This window comes from Manacus vitellinus, unplaced genomic scaffold (assembly GCF_001715985.3).
Source record: "Manacus vitellinus isolate BGI_N305 unplaced genomic scaffold, ASM171598v3 scaffold_1_pilon, whole genome shotgun sequence".
Lineage (NCBI taxonomy): Eukaryota > Metazoa > Chordata > Aves > Passeriformes > Pipridae > Manacus > Manacus vitellinus.
Window position 1 is genome coordinate 48,764,258 of NW_021939396.1, and position 18,202 is coordinate 48,782,459.

Below are 18,202 nucleotides of genomic sequence, written 5' to 3' on the forward strand. Positions count from 1 at the left end.
TGTTTTGTTTCATTGGTTTTCCAGCTCTCTCTTTTTTTTTCTTCAATTCCAGAGTGACATGACTAATCTGTATGACTTGCTCCTTCCCTGTGTGCACAGCTAACATTCAGACAGCGTCATTACTGTCATTGACTTTTTTGCAAAAGGAGCATTGGTTTTGGAACAGGGTGTTTTCAACTCTTGTACATTGACCTCTGAAACATCACAGTCTTTTACTGCAGATAAATGCTGACTTTTAAAAATGAAATTATCAGGGTAATAAGTGTCAGCCACACCTATTTAGAAACAGGAGGGCATTTAATTGTACAGATTTAGTTGTTGTGACTTGAGGAATTATACTGACACTATAACACCTGTGAATACTACTTTAAAATATACATGAAAGGATCATGTTTTAAAGCGAGTTGTCTTTCAAATACTCTGAAAAGCATACAAATAGCAAACCTACTTCAGATGTATCTCTAGAACTGAGATACTGATGTTCCCTTATTTAAAAGCCATTCCACAAAATTATGTAGCATAATAGTGCAAAAGCTTGAGTTTAACTTGTTGTGAAATGTGAAGAGAGGGTACTTTGTATTAGAAAGAATCACTTGCCACATTATCAAAGCATCTGGTTTTGTATAGTGATACCCTTTGAGCCAGCAAATGCTACGGATGCCTCCTGTGTTACAAGGATGGTATTTGGTTTTAGCAGTGCTTTCTTTTATTTTTAGGCTTGTCATACCAGTTTGTGTTCAGAGTTACCATCTTGTCTGTCTATACAGCTGTTACATGTGTGTATTATTGGCCCAATATAACTTACTAAGTATTCCATTTAGTGGAACCATGATCAGCACAGGATGATGCTACTGAAGACTGACTTCCTCAAGGTTATACTGTTATACCAATATTTGAACCTTTGGCTATTTACCTTCAAGTATTTCTTTTGAAGTGGCTTCTTATTGACACTTCTCCAGCGTTCCTCCTTTGCTTCAGTTTCCTTCATATCAACATAATAACCAACTATGGGACTACGGCCGGTATAAACCGGTTCCTTCCACAGTAAAACCAGAGAGTCCTTCCTAACTTCTGTGCATTTGACATCATGGGGTGGCCCTGAAAGGTAAAGTTGGAGTTGTGGTATCAAAATAAATTTGAAAGGGACTAATGCATAAGACTTCAGAGATCAAAACCAGACACACATGGTGTACCCAGAACTGACATAACGTGCAGCTCCTCTGTATCATATCTAGACCTGATGTAAATGCAACCTGTGCCAATTAAAAAGACTGGTCCAAAAATCAATCTGATTGGCTGAGACTGGTATCTTGATCAAATATTCATGAACTTACAAAATTGACAAATAACCTTCAAACTCTGGGAAATAAGTTAATTATTAAACCAATGTCCTGCTTGTGTAAAGGGATCTGGCCTTGAAGTGATACATTTACACAGGGGTTACAAGACCTCATTCTTCTCTGCCTTGTACCTTAGGCAGGTATTTATGTCTACTATTTAAACTAGAAAGCAAAATGGCAGACACAGTAGAGGAACAAGAAGGAAAGATAAAAAAAATACAGGCTGCTTGCAAAATGCTACTGATAAAAGGAATTACGTAATGCATCACTGTAAAGGTACTAAATCAAAGTGATGGAGATTCAAGCCTGGGCATGAACTTCAGGGCCCCATTGGCTCCTTTGCAAACTGACTGCATTGAGGACTTAGATCAGAGAGCACCCTTGGGCTGTGTCCCACTCAGGATCCTACCAGGTACAGCAATGGTCCACTCTTCACATTTGAAGGGCTTGCTGGGTTTGGAGGGTGTTCCAACCCCAGCCAGGTTAGCAGCAGCCACCTGGAACTGGTACACCATGTTTTCCTTCAGGTTTTCTATCTGCAGGATCAATAAGATGGTACTTATTAACTTTGTATTGAATCTTTAGCAGAAAGTCACAATAGCAATTATTGAATGCATGAGCATGCTTTTAAGTGTGCCTGAAGATGGAAACCCTATTGATAGCTTTTTTTGACAAGCATATTTGAGTGGTCTTAGCACATTCAAATTGTAACCCTCTTTTCCCATTGATAGACACTTTAATATTCAGGGAGGAAACAGGGTATTACTCAACAATCATCTTAGTGTGCCTCGTGGTACAGAACAAGATCACTTAAGACAAGAGTTGTCCTCATAGTGGGGTGAAACTCTGTCCTGGCATTGCTTTTCATTTCTAAAGCAGCTCAACAAGTTTGTAGCTAGCACTGTCTCTAAATTGGGTCAAGAACTGATCACAAAATGCAGCTGGCACAGGGCTGGTTCCAGCACCAGCAATCACTGGGGTATGTCCACCAAACCCAGTAGGAATGCCATTTCTTGTGAGGGCCTGACTTACAAACCAGACTATGTCAGTGAATTTACACACAACAGTTGATGCTAGACTAATAGGTAAGTGTACAATTTTGCAGGGAAGTTTAACAGAGCTAAATAAATTTATCATCATGGATTTAAAACCCTCTGAACAGCTATCTGTACATTGAATCAGAATTCAACCCAACGTGTCTTTGAGATTTGTTTTGGAAATACTGTCTGTACCCCCAGCAATAACAGAAGGTAATCTCTTACCCTGTATGCTCTCTCAGTAATAGCCTTAATGTTGGCCTCCTTCCACTTTCCAGGAACTCCATCAACCACTTCACAATAGTTCACATAGTAGCCAGTAATTTCAGTTCCACCAGTGACTTTAGGTTCTTTCCATCCCAATACCATTGAGTCACGAACACTCTCAAGTACCACGATGTCATAAGGTTGAGATGGAGCAGCTGTTTCAATGTAAATAACACATAATTAGGAAGTAATACTTCAATTGTCAGACTGGCTTTCACTTACCGTATTCAGGTGGCTCCCACCCTGCGTTTCCTAAGTAGGACAATATTTATGCGCTCAAGGTAAGTTTCTGGAGCTGGAATAAGAAATGCAGGATAAAAGCTTCCACAACCCAAATGCAGAAGTCCAAACTGCATAGGAATGACTATTCAGGATCCCCTGCTTTTGAAGCAAGCTGATGCATAGTGAAAGAATGTGTTGCAATTGCAGCTCTGATGCAAGTGATCAGGACTCACTTTAATATTGTGAAAAATGAGGAATGGAAACTATCATTACAGGAAAAGTAAAAAAATTTGGAGATGCAATGATTTGTTTTCTTTTGCAGGAACCAAACCTTTTTTCACACATACAATATGCATTGTGGTTCCTTTTCTTTTTTAAATAGTCTCGCATTCTTCTCTCCCAAGAATGGACTTTATCTGTTTCTTTTTTCTTTTTCATTTTTACACTGCGCAAATTTTATCATTGCACCCATCACATAAGCTTACCTTAGTGGAAGACAGTGTGATCATAGGCACTGTAGACTGACCAGAAATGGAACATGTCTGTTACTTCAACTTACATTAAAAAATGCATGGCATAATCCTCCGTCTTAGATTTTTTTATAATAATGCAGAAATCATTCACTTAATCCCAACCCAACTTCTTATATTTCTTCTGTATCTAGTGGAGAAATGGTTGCCCGCATCCAGTATGTTATGCACAAGTGAAAAGTCCTACTTGTGACCCCTAAGTCCTACTTTGGATGGAAATCGCACATCATATACGTTTTCTTTTGTCTTCAATGTTTTATATTTCTTTTGTCTTCAATGTTTTATATCAGGGTCATATAGCCCCAGGTGCCTCTACTTTGTTTTCTGTTCAACATTTTGCACAAGCTTTTTGAGTCTCATTTCAGAGGCCTGGGGAGGAGTTCAGTTCATTGACTGGGTACCAGGATGAAATTCAAGCCCCACATTTCTTGGGCACAAGGGGTGTCTAAGTGCTGAAAACATAAAACATGATTTTGTACACGTGCCTATAACTTTACAGGTTTTCCTCCTTACATATTGTTATCAGTCAGAGATAGAACACAGCATTCAGAGTGTGTCAGAGATAAGCTGTAGTTTAGGCATAAATCCACAAAGGATCTTCATATATCCTAACAGAACACAGATTTTCATGCTTACCATCGTAATCAGATTTTGTTTTCTGCCCACATATATAACCCAGGGACTAGGTAACCAGACTCCTAACAAATTACTGAAGTGATCTAGAAATAATACAGTAACTTGGATACATTAAAATGTAGTCAAACAAGCCATTAAATTACTAAACATATTTATATGTTTCACTTTCAGTAACCACTGAATTTGTAAAGTGGTCTCCAATACCATTATATGCATAATGATCTTAATGGAGAGTTGAGCACATAATTGATGAGCCTGATGAAGGATGCATCACTGTAGAGCATATTCGTTTGAGGTACGGATGAACAGAGGTTACAGCAGTCTGAAGTGGATGTACCAAAGCAGTGAAATCTATTTATTTTATTAATTCTCACCTGCATCTTTCTTCTTTCTGACTTTTTCCACTGTCAAAAGATCCTCGGGTCGAGACTTACTTGCCTGCTTAGCAGCAACTTTTTGTGGCGCAGGTGCATCCTTAACCATTTCTCTCATGTTACAATCTCCTGTACTCCCCAGTTTGTCACAGCTACTGAGTAGTGTGTCTCTATTAAATTTAGCATTGCATTTTAGCAAAGCATCTGTGTCAAAGATAGGCTGGGAGGTCTCATGCATGCCTTCCCAGCTGGTAGTGTGGTCTGTTAGTCCACCAGCTTTACCACTCAGTTCAGGACACACACCATGAAGCAATCCTCCCCCTATAATTGCCAGAAAACAGCAAAGACATTTTGGATTAGAATGCATTCTTTTTACTTCATTTAGTCAGCAAATTTAAGAAATACATACAGCAAAAATACAGCCAAAATATGACAAATGACTGGGTTTATGCACAATAGGTTAAGCTTGAATTTACGAAAACTTGAAATGTGTAGAATACCTCTCAACCTGCTCACAAATAATGCTTTTTTTAATAATCTCTAGTTTTCAGAGCAGAAAAAACAAGATGGAATGTTAATAGTATTCTTAATTTGCTACAATTATTTTAGTATTAGATCTTCCAGGTCACATTTCTGATCCTTTCAAGATGATCTCAGAAAATTGCCTTGGGCCACATCTCTTTGCTCTAAGGTTGAGAGGTATGCAGTTTTGATAAAAATGAGAGTGAGGATGTTGCAGACATGCAATTCATTCTAGCCCAATGATCTCATTAATCTTTATGGATTAGTTCAGGCAGTGGCAAACAGAAATAATCCATCAGCAAAGGGAGAACACACAGGGTTATAGAAGGTTTACAAAAGACACATTACACTGATTACTGGGTTTAGGTATGGAAAAAAATTTCTTAGAAACTGACTGTATATAGGATGGTGTGCATTAGAGGTGATATACCAGATTACAGAATCAGAATGACATTCCATTTTCCAGGATACCTATGAAGTGAACTTGACAGTGCCCTCATACAGTGGTTCACAAGAAACACCTGAAGAAGACTGGACAGTGAAGGTGAACAGTCTACAAGAGTGCAGTGACTGTGAAACTCTGGCTGTGAGACCATAGGATCTATGGATAAATTATTATTTGTGGACAACATCGTAAACCAAAATGATTAGTTACAAATAATTGCTGAAAACTTCTTTACTTCATTAAACCCCAACATATATACCATTGAAAAGAGCAATGGAAAATGGCTTACCAATGGCTGCTTTCACCTCTATAGGCTCTGAATCTTGTGAAAATTCACTGAGCCCTGCTGCATTAACAGCTCTGACTCTGAAAATGTACTTCTCACCATTGCTGAGCCCATGGCAAATGAATCTAAAACAAATCAGTAAAGGAATACTTAGGAAGTATTATAAAGAAAAGGAAAATCCTAAGGGGGAACAGAAAATATTTCTTCCATAAATTTTATTCTGGTTTCTGAAAACCAAGGATAAATCATGACCCCAGCCCCTTATATGAAGGTCAGAGAATGCAAAAGGTATCTAAGCACCTCGTTTACCTAATAAAGATAATGTCTAAACTCATGTCTCTTTAGACATACCACTTACCAACACTCTTTCTTTCTTAAGACTGCACAAGTTTTTGTGTTACCACAGGGTCTACTTTACTTCTGCTAGTATATAAAATCCATACTTCCCAATAGAAAAATGTGAAAATCTGCAGAGGTAAGGTCTATATTTGCTTCTTGTGGGATATTTTCATTACATAAGTAAAAGACACATGTAACACAAGCTTCCATAAATCACTTCCAACCATAAATGGAAAATTGTACTGTTCAAAAAAGTTACAGGGCATTTTACAAGAGTTAAATGATTTTTTAATTTCACTTTCTTGCTTCTACACATGGTACAATAATCTGAGCCAGACGAATTCTTTTATTTGAATAGGTTTTTTACTAGATTACTTAATTGTCACATTAAAAACACCCTCCTAAATTTTCTCTGGTGTCCACCCTGAAAACACAAAATTTCCCAAGACAGGAATAATTTATTTAGGAATAGACTGTGGTTTGGAAATTTAAACTTTTTATTTAAAATAACATTTATTTTTCAATATGTATTTTTTTATTGCATGTGACCTTTATTTCATTCTACTTTGTAATGTCATGTCTTGTACTACCAACACTGACATCATGCAATGATGTATGAAGCAAATATAATGTGGAAAACAAAATCAAAGTTTTATTTTAGGGGAAAAAGTAGAACCTGTATCAAAATTTTCAGAGCTGAATTTTCCCTACCCATTCTACCAGACTTCTCCAAATCATTTGCTTTCACAAGGATGGGTGCAGAAAACAAATTTCAAAAGATCAAAATATTCTTCATAATGCAAACTATGAAGTACAGCTAATGCTTTGAGATTGACTCAACTAGAAAAACCAAGAGTTAACAGAAAGCCTGTGCCTGACTGCATCATACATTATATCACAGTGACTAAAAATGCAGTGATAGAAACCTATGTAGTGTAGTTATATCACAATATATATTAACTTGGAAAAATATTTTTATTTCTAAGGTGAATAAAGATCACATTTCATATTTTACAGTAAACAAACAGCACAAAACTTCACCAATACTTGATATAGCTATAATACAAATCATGGAAGTATATAATGAAAGTATATAGTATTGACACATAGATCTGTTGCAATATAAATGCACAAAAGAATACTAAGCAGAAACTGTTTTACTTGTGCACACAAGTAAAACACACACAAGAAAGTGAGGATTTAGGTACTTTTGATATACTAAGCATTTACAATGCTTTTCTAAAAAACAAAGCTGGTCCAAGAGTATTTAGGAGATCCTTACTTATTTTAGTAAGGGCTGTCATGGATAGCCATTACAAGTAACCATAGACAGTCATAACAAGCAGGGACTACCTCTGTATTGACATCAATCTGCTTGAGACAAAGTTCTGCAATTATTCCTTCAGACTGAAGATTATATCCTTATTCAAGTAAACCCAAATCTGATTTAACATATGAAGTCTTAAATCTTGATTATTTTTTCTGACTAGAAACCAAGCTACATATCACTAAGAAATGTTTGTATCCAATATATGAATGTTCATTAATATCTTGATTTTATTGCAAGTGAAAGAGCAATTAGAAAGTAATATTGTTAGTATGATATAGTTCATATGCCCTCCTGACAGCCTAGATACACAGTCCGGACATGTTTACAGCAGTCTTCCAAAACAAAGCACTTTGCTTCCAAACATTATGCAGTTTAGTTTTCCACATTTGTAACTCCAGTCATTCCTCACTGTACTGTTTCTTGTCAAACTGTACAATAGTAGAACTAGCGAGCTACTTCTCTTTTCTTCACTAGCACGTCCATGTTTCTTCCCCCTTGCCTAATTGTTTCTAATTTAAGGTAGATTAAAATTTCTTTTTGGACAAGACTCACACTTTGAAGTCTGCTTTTATAACTTCTTATGAGTTTCACCTGCAAGACTGATTCCAGCCTTCTGGCTACCACAGAGAGACTACCTCTACTATTGTTAATGACTGGAAAGCACATATATCCAGTAGGTCAGAAACTGGTTACCATAATTTTCATGCTTTAAAATTCATTACCTTGTGCCTTTCACTGGATTGTTGTTACACGGTTCCCAACGACCAGATCCCTCTACACTTGACTCAATGTAGTACCCAACTAGCTCCTTGGCATCTGGGGGCTCTGTCCAGGTGACAACAACTGAGGTGTCTGTATTCCTAGTTGGCATAATACGGCCAGGAGCTTTGGGAATATCTATGGGAGAGAAGCAGAAATACATTAGTGACCAGCCAGTCAAGATTTACAAATAAAATAAGAGTGACATTCTATTCTTGATTATATTAGCATAACTAGTACCTTCAAAAAACTTCTCTGATTTAAGGACAGGACAGGATTAGTAGGCTCAAGCCTTTGGCAGTGAGATTCCTCATTTCTCCATTGCCTATGATTTAAATTGTATTTTGTTTATTCCCTTGTACTGAATATCTGCACCAGAGATGTGATTTGGAGCCTCCTAAAAGGTACTATGTGTTAGGTGCACATTGAATATCTTGTGGAGTCCATAGGTAAGCCAGAAACCAATGCCCTTGTTAAGTAGCCAAGTGCATCTATAGTGCTATTCGAGGAGACATTTTATTCTTCTTAAAAAATGTAACTCACATTCATCAAAGTGCTCCAAGAACTCAACATGAAGCAAACAGAGACCATCTGGGAATTGTATTGAAATCTGCATTGCTGTTTGGAAACAAATTGCTAATGTAGGTGTAGCTACTGAAGTTTTTCTGTGTTGAATATCTTGGCTCCTCTTCCAGTGAAAAAAGTCTCTTCATTCATGTAAGTATTAAATTCTTCATTTTTGTTTAATTTGGCAAACAAGGAAGATTGAACTCTGCTGGTGTCTGGGCTTATTTGCATTTAAGACTCTAAGTAAAACAAAACATTTTTGTACTTCCTTGAGTTTTCATTTTCTTTTGCTATTTGCAGTCTTTGAAGTTATTGGCATCGTTATTTTCCTTGGTTTGCATCTGCCATTTCACTATACATTAAAGGTTGAACAACCAAACCAAAATTATTTTAGTTAAAGGGAATAAATCATTCAGTACTTTTCATACTTGAATTATTTTCTGGGCAGCCATCTGCCTACAGACAAAACAATTACATCGCAAACTGAAAAGTTACCATAGAGGTAATTTAATATATATGATCACACACTTACCGAGTTTGTCATCCACTACAGTGGCTTCAGTTGCTTCTGAGGGTTCACCAATTCCAGCCGAATTGCAACAGCGAACTCGGAAGCAGTAGGATTTGCCTTCAGACAAATCAAAAACTGCAAAGCGAGGAGACTTCACAGGGATCTCAGTGTTCACCCTTTGCCAGTCCTCTGTGCCGGCAATGCACTGTAGACAATCCCAGAAACCGCGTTCAGAACAAAAGCTTCTGAAAGCTCAGTGTCTAACTCAACAAGGCTTTCTACCCAGACCACTAAATACATGTCTGCTGTGGAAAACAGGGAAACACATCCCTTTTTTTTTGCCTTTTCATAGATTGAGCATATTTCAAAGGTTATGAATCTGCCAGATGCCCACCTACTCCAGAAAACTTACGTAAAAGTTTACCAGTTTTTATATATCAAAGCTAAACTCCTCTCCATCACAAGGATGTGATGTGATTAAAAACTGCATCCAGTTTGGACCACTTTCAGAATAAGTTCTGCAGATATTCAGCATCATGTAAAAAGCAAAACTCTACATTGCTACATTGCTTACAAATCTGCTTGTCACTCTTAAAGTTTTTGATGTGGCTTCCAGAATAAGGAATCTTACCCTCATCAGGATCTGACCCTCATTTTCCAGAAAAAAATTAACATGTGCAATTGTAAATTGTTTTTATTTCTGTGGCTAGAAACTCTACATATCATGATCACTTATACTATTAATACTAGTGATTAATTTTTCACTGTGATTTACATTAAGTATAAATTCAAGTAATGGTTCTGGTTTCTGAGGGATTCAAATTCTCAGGAGAATGTTCTCTGACTATCTGACATTAGTGCTGAGTACTCAGCAGGCAATCAGTTATTATTTCATATATGGAAACTCAAAATTCATATATTCACCCTCTCTAAGGCTTGTTGCTAAGTGAAATTCATTTATTTAGACCAGATTTTGTACAAGAGATGAAAAAACACAAAAATGGAAGATATTTATGTCTCCCTTGATGCCACCTCTAGCCTGATAGAGAAAAGCATTGATAAAAAAGCTTATGAGCCGTGACATACAAGTAAAAAGGGTGATGGGGTGAAGAATTTTCTAGGCTAGCAGCCATGAAGAAACACCTCAGGAAAGCTGAACACTGAAATTAAAACTGATTCTGTTCTAGAAAATCAGAAAAGAAATTTGTTGAGTTGGTGAAGCAAATGGAAAGTTAATGTAGAGGATAAATATGAAAAGGTAGCTGGAAGAGAAACTGCTGATGCCAAGAAACTCTTGCAGAATGCTTCCATCCAGAGTGTCCTACTAGACAAGCTTTGTTTATACGAATTTTATGTATATATTTTATTTATCATATATATATATGAGATACATATATATAAGCGTGTGACTTTGCTCTGTGTTTTCTCATTATAGAGGGAGTTTGTCAGTCCGTCTACTCCAGGGGAGGTGAATAACGCAATTCACAAAAGAATATTACAGTTTGTGACACAATCTGAATCTGCAGATTGTGTTTTCTGTACTGTATTTCTGTTTGTATTTCTCTTCTTAGTTTATCTTAATCTACAGTTTAACAATTATCTTGATGAAGTTCTAGTTCTGGCCCTGGTTTGAAAGTCTCAGACAGAAATGAAAATTAACTAGAAGTCCAGAAGAGATGGCAAAACAAGTGTAAAAGATTGCCACAGCATAATTTTGATTTTGTCCAATTTTACCTTTTCCACAAAGTACATGATACCCTCATGGCCCCTCTGTCCAGGGGGTTTCCAGCTAAGCACAACATAGTTCTTGGTGGCTTCAATAACTTGGAGGTCTGTAGGGGGACCTGGAACAACACCCTCTGAAGAACAGAATAAGAAATTAATACTTAATTCCTTTATACTTGTATCAGAATTGGCGCTATAATCAAAATATAGGAGTATTAATATACCTTGCCACCTGATATTTTTTAAAAACATAGAGTTAGAAATCTTCTAAATGTCAATTTCAAATGTCCTTCTTTTAATTCTAAGCATGGTTTTTATTGGTCCTGAATAATGAAACCTCATCTCAACAATCAAGTCATGAATTATTTAAGGTCGAGTGACTCTCAGAACAACGAACTTTGGGTGCTTGCCAAAGTCCACAGAACTCACTCAGAGTTCTCCTAATTAGTCAGCCAGTTTCACATTAGACTTTTGTAGGCAAAAGGACTGTGTTTACCTGCAGGTTCTTCCTCAGTCACAATAATCTGTCCAGTCCAAGGAGCAGAAGGGTGACCTGAAAAAATGCCAGAGGTATCATGGAAATGGGAGACTTCAGGAACTTCTGAAACAATGAGAAAACTGACTCTTTTGTGGTTCGAAAGTGACATTTGCAAGATCCCTGTGAGGTCTGGTTTTAGTTAATGCTGTGACTCTTGCTCATGTAGCAAGCTTGTTACCCACGGTAGTTGCAAGCTTATCAGCTTGAATATTGAGAGCAGCTCAGCAATTAACATAGCTAGAAAATTTAATCCACTGATTCCTTCCTGAAATGTCACTGAAGTCTCCTAGGTGACAAGCAGAGCTATTTGGCTCACTTCACCGTTTTCAGAGAATAATTTCAACTTTATTTTCTCTCCTCTATTCCTTTGGTTTAACAGCTCACTTATTAAAAGAACAGCCAAATTCCTGCAGGCTGTTTTTTGTCTCTTTTTAACCACTTTCCTTCATATTACCAGCTTTTAAATCACAGGTCACAGTCACAAATGGAAATGTCTCAACCTGACTCAACACATACACTTGATATAATTTGGGTGGCTCTCTCAGTGCCTCTACATTATCATATTATTGCAGTTATGCATTCAGCTATCAGCCAGGTCAATGCACTTTCAGAGATAATTTTTGCAAACACTGTTCTCCACCTCCACATTGCTCACCCTACTGATCTGTTTTGGAGACGTGAGCAGAGAGGGAGCCAATGGGGAGAAAAGGTTGTGAAGGATGAGGAGATATAATGGAAATAGGTCAACAAAACCAGACTTTATCTCCTGAGAAAGCTTCTATGCTGCCTATTGAGAAGAAAAGGCCTCCCCCCGACTTAGGGTTTCACAAATATGACTGAGTGCAATGTTTCCTGGCAGTGCCAAACCTCCTTCCTCTGGCCTTTTGTTTTTATCTTGAATGGGAACCTAGATTATCTGGCTGCATGGCATACAGTAACTCATCCAAGCTGCGACCATGGGATCCCTGTAGCTTTGCATACAACACCCCTTCACATTCAACCATTTTAATTATATATGTTCAGAAATATGTAGAAATAGATTATGAATGGAAGTAGAAGTTGATTTTAGGCATATGATTGTGGTATATGGGTAAAGAGGTGGATTTGGAAGCAAAATGCCTGAGACATTGTGAGGCCACAGGAGAAATATCCTTGACTTGTAAAATGCTAACTTTAAAGCAGAAAGTCTGGGATCTGTGTGGCCATCCTGGTATTGTGCTGATGTTATTGCAAGACTTTGATTGTCACATGAGCACAGAATCAGCCACCCTTGTTCGTGTCTCAGAGAGACTATTCACAGGATCTGTTCAGCTATTTTGTTGGTTGAACAAAAGTGAGTGTCTCTAGCTCTCCTGTGCCTTTTCCCCCCTCTTCCTGCAAGTTTGGAGCACAGCACTGCAGCCAGCCAAACCCATTTCAGCAGATAGAGTACTGAGTGCAAAGAGCACCGAGATGATTTCTTCTTGGCAAAGCTGTCTCCAAAGAATATTTTGGTTTAGCATTGCTCCCTCTAGTGGGATTTCGAAGGTGTCTGAGTTGATAGTCATAATTTTTTTAAATTTTTTCTTTTTTTTTTTTTAATGAGTTGTGACTTCTTAAGCCTCTCAAGCAAACTGCAAAAAGCACATCTTACTTCTAAGCCTGGCTCTGTCTGCAGGATCCAGAGCAGCCACAGGCTCTGACACCCGGGACGGGAGGCTGACGCCAGCTTTGTTCACCGCTCGGACTCGGAAAATGTAGGAACGGCCTTCAATCAGACCAGTGACGGGAAAACGAGCAAACTTCACGGGATTCTCATTGCACTGGGTCCAGTGGGCGGTGCCGACCTCACACCTGAAAAATACAAACAGCAAGAGCAGTGATGGGAAGGGAAAAACACAAACTTGGGGCACCCGCACGCCTTTGCATCTTCGCCATCTGTTTGTGTTGATTGTCTGGTCCACACAAGTTTCCACAGCAGTTTTATATACTGGTGACATCAAAGCAGCTGCACCAAGGCATCGGGGCTGACTATAGTCTGAGCACGCACTGAATCCCTCTCAGCTGCACCCCTTCTTTCCTGAACTGAAGAGGGACAGGATCAGAACTCACTTCACTGCTTAAACCCTCCAAAGTATGTTTAGGGAGTGTCAGCTTTAGCATACTTAAAGGGACAAGAAACACCTGTCTCTCTTGCAGTTGCCAGAAGGTGACCAGTTCATCTTTCCTGCACAGTGCTGCACTGTACATACTGCAAAATGCTGGGCTTCTCAGGGTGCAGAGACCTCTGTTGTGAGTTCTGAGACCAGCACAGCACAGAGATGGCTGTGAACAGGGTTAAAGTTGGGCACTTAGCCAAACCCTGCTTCAGAAACCGCTGAGGCTGCCAAGGGAGCCTGTGGTGTGCTGGCTGCAGTCACTGCAATGACAAGACCCAGCATGGTGGTGCTGGTCACACAGCTGTGAAGCTTCACACATGTCAGTAGGCTGGTTTCTGGCAGAACGAAGAGATAACCAGCAGCCACTTCAGCTCAGAGAGCCAGGAGGAGCCTGTGGTAATGGCTTCCCAGTATCTAGCAATATGGTCAGCAGGAACATGGCCCTGTAGCTTGGGAAAGACTTTTTATTGCTGATGAGATATCTACCAAAGCAAATGTTACAGTTTCTACCCAGATTTCTTGGTACATGCAAGCATCTCTTGTTGAAAGAACTGTTACCGTCCTGCTCAGGGCAGTTTTTTGGTTCTGGTTTCTGTTGGGGCAAGGGATGCCCAAACTTTGCCTTTAGCCTTAGCACAGATCAATCCTGTTGGCTTGGACCACCCACTCACTCTACAAGGCAGTTAGGGGCTACCCTGGATGAATATTTGGGTACCTAAATGCCTTTTGTGGGATCAAACACTTGAGAGCAGCAACACAGCTTTGAATTTAGGAGCAAATGCAGAATAGAGGAGGTGAACACAAGAGAAAAAGCAAAATGCCATTTGTCTTGGAGTTACTCTCAGTGCTAACATCTTTAATAGCCTAGTTTTAAAATGAGATATTATTGTTCAGAGTCTAGTCCTGTCTTTTGTTCAGGATTTTTCAATGAATGTTAAAGAGCTCTAGCTTCTACCTAATGCAGCACAGTTACAGCAGCAATTGACACTCAAAAGTTAGCAAAAAATGATATTTGAATGTTAGATTTATTTCAAAAAGCAATGTCCTCTTTTTAGAGATAGATAACGTAATATACATAATGTAAGTACATACAATAGCATAATACATGCATCTGAAACTCCATATTACTAATGATGTATTCTGTTACTGAAATTCAAACAAATATTACCAGCACTGAAGATTATTGTAAGTCTCAAAATGCTGACCGAGTTTCTTAGATCCCATGTTTCTACACTCCTACCACTGGGTGATATGTGGAGGTTTGGAGATTTCATATTTTTTAAAATTATTTCCAATTCTTATTGTTACAGAGACAAACAAGTAAGCAGGATTTGCATGAAGCTTGTGAATCTAAGAGCTTAGATAACAACAGCATATAAAAAAGAAATCCAAGTCCCTTTGAGATAATATTTTGTTTTCTGGTACATAGTAACTATTAGGAAAGAGACAGGAGAGCTGTGTTACAAAAGGAGACACATTTACCTGATGAAAGAGCAGATACTATAAGCTCCCAAACACTGCAAAATCCCGAGGCCTCTCAAGCTTACAGGAAGTAGCAAGAGCTGAGCTATGCAGCATCTCACAGTTCAATGAAGCAAGATGTGATTATTTCCATGAAAGTTAGATCAGGCCTAGCCAATCTAAAATAAAAAAAGTAATTTCTTCTGGCCAGCAAAAAGAATGAAAATAACAAATGACTATTTTATCTCATGTTTTTCAGTGTGCATTTAGTTTTTCAAGTTAGAATGAGCAGCAATATGAATTCTCCAGTCCAGCGTGCTCACTGACCTGTCAATGAAATATCCAAGGATGGGGTTTCCTCCATCAACAGCGGGTTGCTTCCAGGAGACAATGACATAATCTTTGTTGGCATCTAAGCACTTCACATCCAGTGGTGCACCAGGGGCTCCAGGGATTTCAGCATCAGCATCTATGAGGATGGAGGAATATGTTTCCAAATGTGAACCATGGTTCTTTCACAATTATTAATCTTTAAGGACCTAAATATGTTCCTACTGAGTAAAAAAAAAAAAAAAAAAAAAAAAAAAAAAAAAAAAAAAAAAAAAAAAAAAAAAAAAAAAAAAGAAAAAGAAAAAAAGAAGTTCCATTACTGGTTTCAAAAAGTATTTTCTTTTATATTGTCAGTGTTTTTCTAGGTTTTGGTTTTCTCTTTGCCACATTTACAAATGCTTAATATGTTACATTTACAGCACACTGTAAATGTAATTCACCTAGGCATTTTAAATAAAATTAGTACCATGCATTCTGGTTAGGGAGCTGCCAGAGACACAGCTGAACTAAAAACTTGGCAGACTGCCCCTTACAGCCAGGCAATAGATGAATCAGAAGTATTCACCCATTGGATGTAACAACATAGAATTAAATATTTTATCTCTACTCGTAGTCCTTCATTGTTTGATTTTGGTTAGCTGTGAACTGCAAAGGTATCAAAACCTTTTGAAGTTTAATTATATTACATATTATCACTGTGGAATATAACCTTCATAAGGATGAGCATATTTTTTCTTTCAAGTGTTTATCACAAATCTGGGACTGCTCGTGTCAAAGGGCCTTGACTTCAACATCAGCTTCTGGACATATCTTATCTAAAACTTTAAAAAACAGAGCACAGTGCTGGGCACTGGGGAATTTTACTGTTTACACAGTCTGATTTGTGAAATGGTGTAATTTTCATGTAGAGAAAAAGAACCTTTGCAGGAAGATTGTGTGAAAGACTTTCAAATCAGAGAGGTTGTTTCTCTGCAGAATAACATCAATTTGTACAATTACATGTTGCTATTTTCAAGATCTGTTGTGAGCTACTTCAAAAGAAGACCTGACTAAATGTATATACCTGAATAAACAATATTTTGCTAATAAATATTTTTCATACATTCCCTCTAAACCTGAGACTTTTCAAAAAGGTTTAATATTACAAGGCATTACAGGACTTTGTATTACAATATAAAGTAATCACTATTTTTTGTGCTTTTGGCTTTCAGGAAAAAAAGTGCCTTATAAGAGTATTTAATATGCTTCATTAAGTAAAACAATAGTTTTCCTAAAAAAAAATCCACAAAACAAAACATGCTTTACAGTGTGCCTTCTCTTATATACAGAGAGCTTTTGAAACTGCACTGAGTTTGCCAAGTCCAGGTTCTAATTACAGGCAACTCAATGCATTTTTAAAAGTGGTCATGTACAGAGTAAACAATCCAGTTAACAACACAAAATACTAAGAACGTTAAGAGTAATAACAACGTCTTCAGTGATCTCTTTACAAAAGGTTTCAATTGCCCATATTTACCACTTGACTGAACATGAGACAACACAGTTTCTTTCCAAGACAGACTGGGAAATAGCTGGGACAACCAGCATTGCTGATCAGCCTCTGGGGGACTAGGATTTCATCCTTGATGTCTTGCTGACAAATGATGACCTGTAGCCATGGCAGAGGAGTCACACATGCTCTCAAAGCCCGTCTGAAGACCTAACTTTCTGAGCCTGATCACTGCTTGGCTCCCTTCTGTCAATGCATGGGGATTTCTAAGTGTGACACAAAAAGACAATGGCTCAAGGTAAAATACCACAGCTAGCCATTTTAGAGCAAATTTGTCTACAGTTTAGTAGAAGCAGTGAGGAATATACTAGCCAACCAAGGCTGTGGGGATCACTTAAATAGGAATGTAGAATATGATTAATCTAATTAGAATTTGGCAAACACGTCCATTGGCTAGTAAGATACTCTGGTGAAAGGGGTAGTGGGTTCACACTCAGGTCACACCTGCATTGCTAGAAGATGTAACAGGATTGAGAGTGATCATTTATTTATATGGCAGCAGAATGTAAAACAAATAAAGACAGACAAGTCGTATTTCTTGTCACAGATGCTCATTTCAATAGCCTCTTCAGGTGCTGAAAATGTCTGCTTCAGTCATATTTTCTGAGCTGTTATCTCACACAGCTCTGATGGACTTAACAACACAGAGCCATTCTGGGCATGGTCTCAGAGCCAAGAATTTCCAGAGCCTTTTGAATTAGCACTACACACTTCAGCTGCTCTTAGCAGCTGGGATAGATATAGAAGCAGCACACAACCTGATAGCAATGGCTCCTTTTAAAGAAATAATTCTCAATAGAAATCTGATGAAGTTTTTCATGATACAAGCAAACAACACTCAGAAAAATGACATTTTTATTTTACAGATTGCTGCACTACTTTAGAGAATCACAGAATGGTTGAGATTGGCAGACAGCTCCAGAGACTGCCTAGTTTGTCCCCTTGGTCAAAGCAGAGTCAGCTAGAGCTGGTTGCTCAGAGCCATGTCAAATCAGGGTTTGGGTGTCTCCAAGGATTGAGACTCCACAGCCAGTCTGGGTAATGTGCTCCAGTGTTCAACCACCCTCACAGTAAAAAAAAAAAGTGTGGGGCTTTTTATGTTTAAATGAGCTTCCCTTATTTGAACTTATGTCCATTTCCTCTTGTCCTGGCACTGAGCATCACTGAAAAGAGCCTGTCTCTGTCTTCTTTACTCGCCTCCATCAGGTACAAAACGTGGATAAGCTCCTCCTAAGATCTCTCTTCTCCGTGCTGAACAGTCCCAGCTCTCTCAGCCTTTCCTCGTGCCAGAGATGC

General features: G+C 38.2%; 1 protein-coding gene across 2 annotated transcripts in view; it reads right to left on the reverse strand.

Moving 5' to 3' along the window:
* Positions 1-18,202, reverse strand: part of MYOM1 (myomesin 1) — a 71,800-nt gene that overhangs the window by 25,608 nt on the left and 27,990 nt on the right. For both annotated transcript variants that reach the window (XM_018081179.1, XM_025895910.1), the window contains 10 exons: positions 15,355-15,496; positions 13,062-13,261; positions 11,387-11,443; positions 10,900-11,024; positions 9,187-9,370; positions 8,051-8,225; positions 5,663-5,784; positions 2,603-2,799; positions 1,750-1,876; positions 914-1,098 (listed from right to left, as the gene is read on the reverse strand). In XM_018081179.1, coding sequence (XP_017936668.1) covers positions 914-1,098; positions 1,750-1,876; positions 2,603-2,799; positions 5,663-5,784; positions 8,051-8,225; positions 9,187-9,370; positions 10,900-11,024; positions 11,387-11,443; positions 13,062-13,261; positions 15,355-15,496 — 1,514 coding nt within the window. The remainder of the gene's footprint in view (positions 1-913; positions 1,099-1,749; positions 1,877-2,602; positions 2,800-5,662; positions 5,785-8,050; positions 8,226-9,186; positions 9,371-10,899; positions 11,025-11,386; positions 11,444-13,061; positions 13,262-15,354; positions 15,497-18,202) is intronic.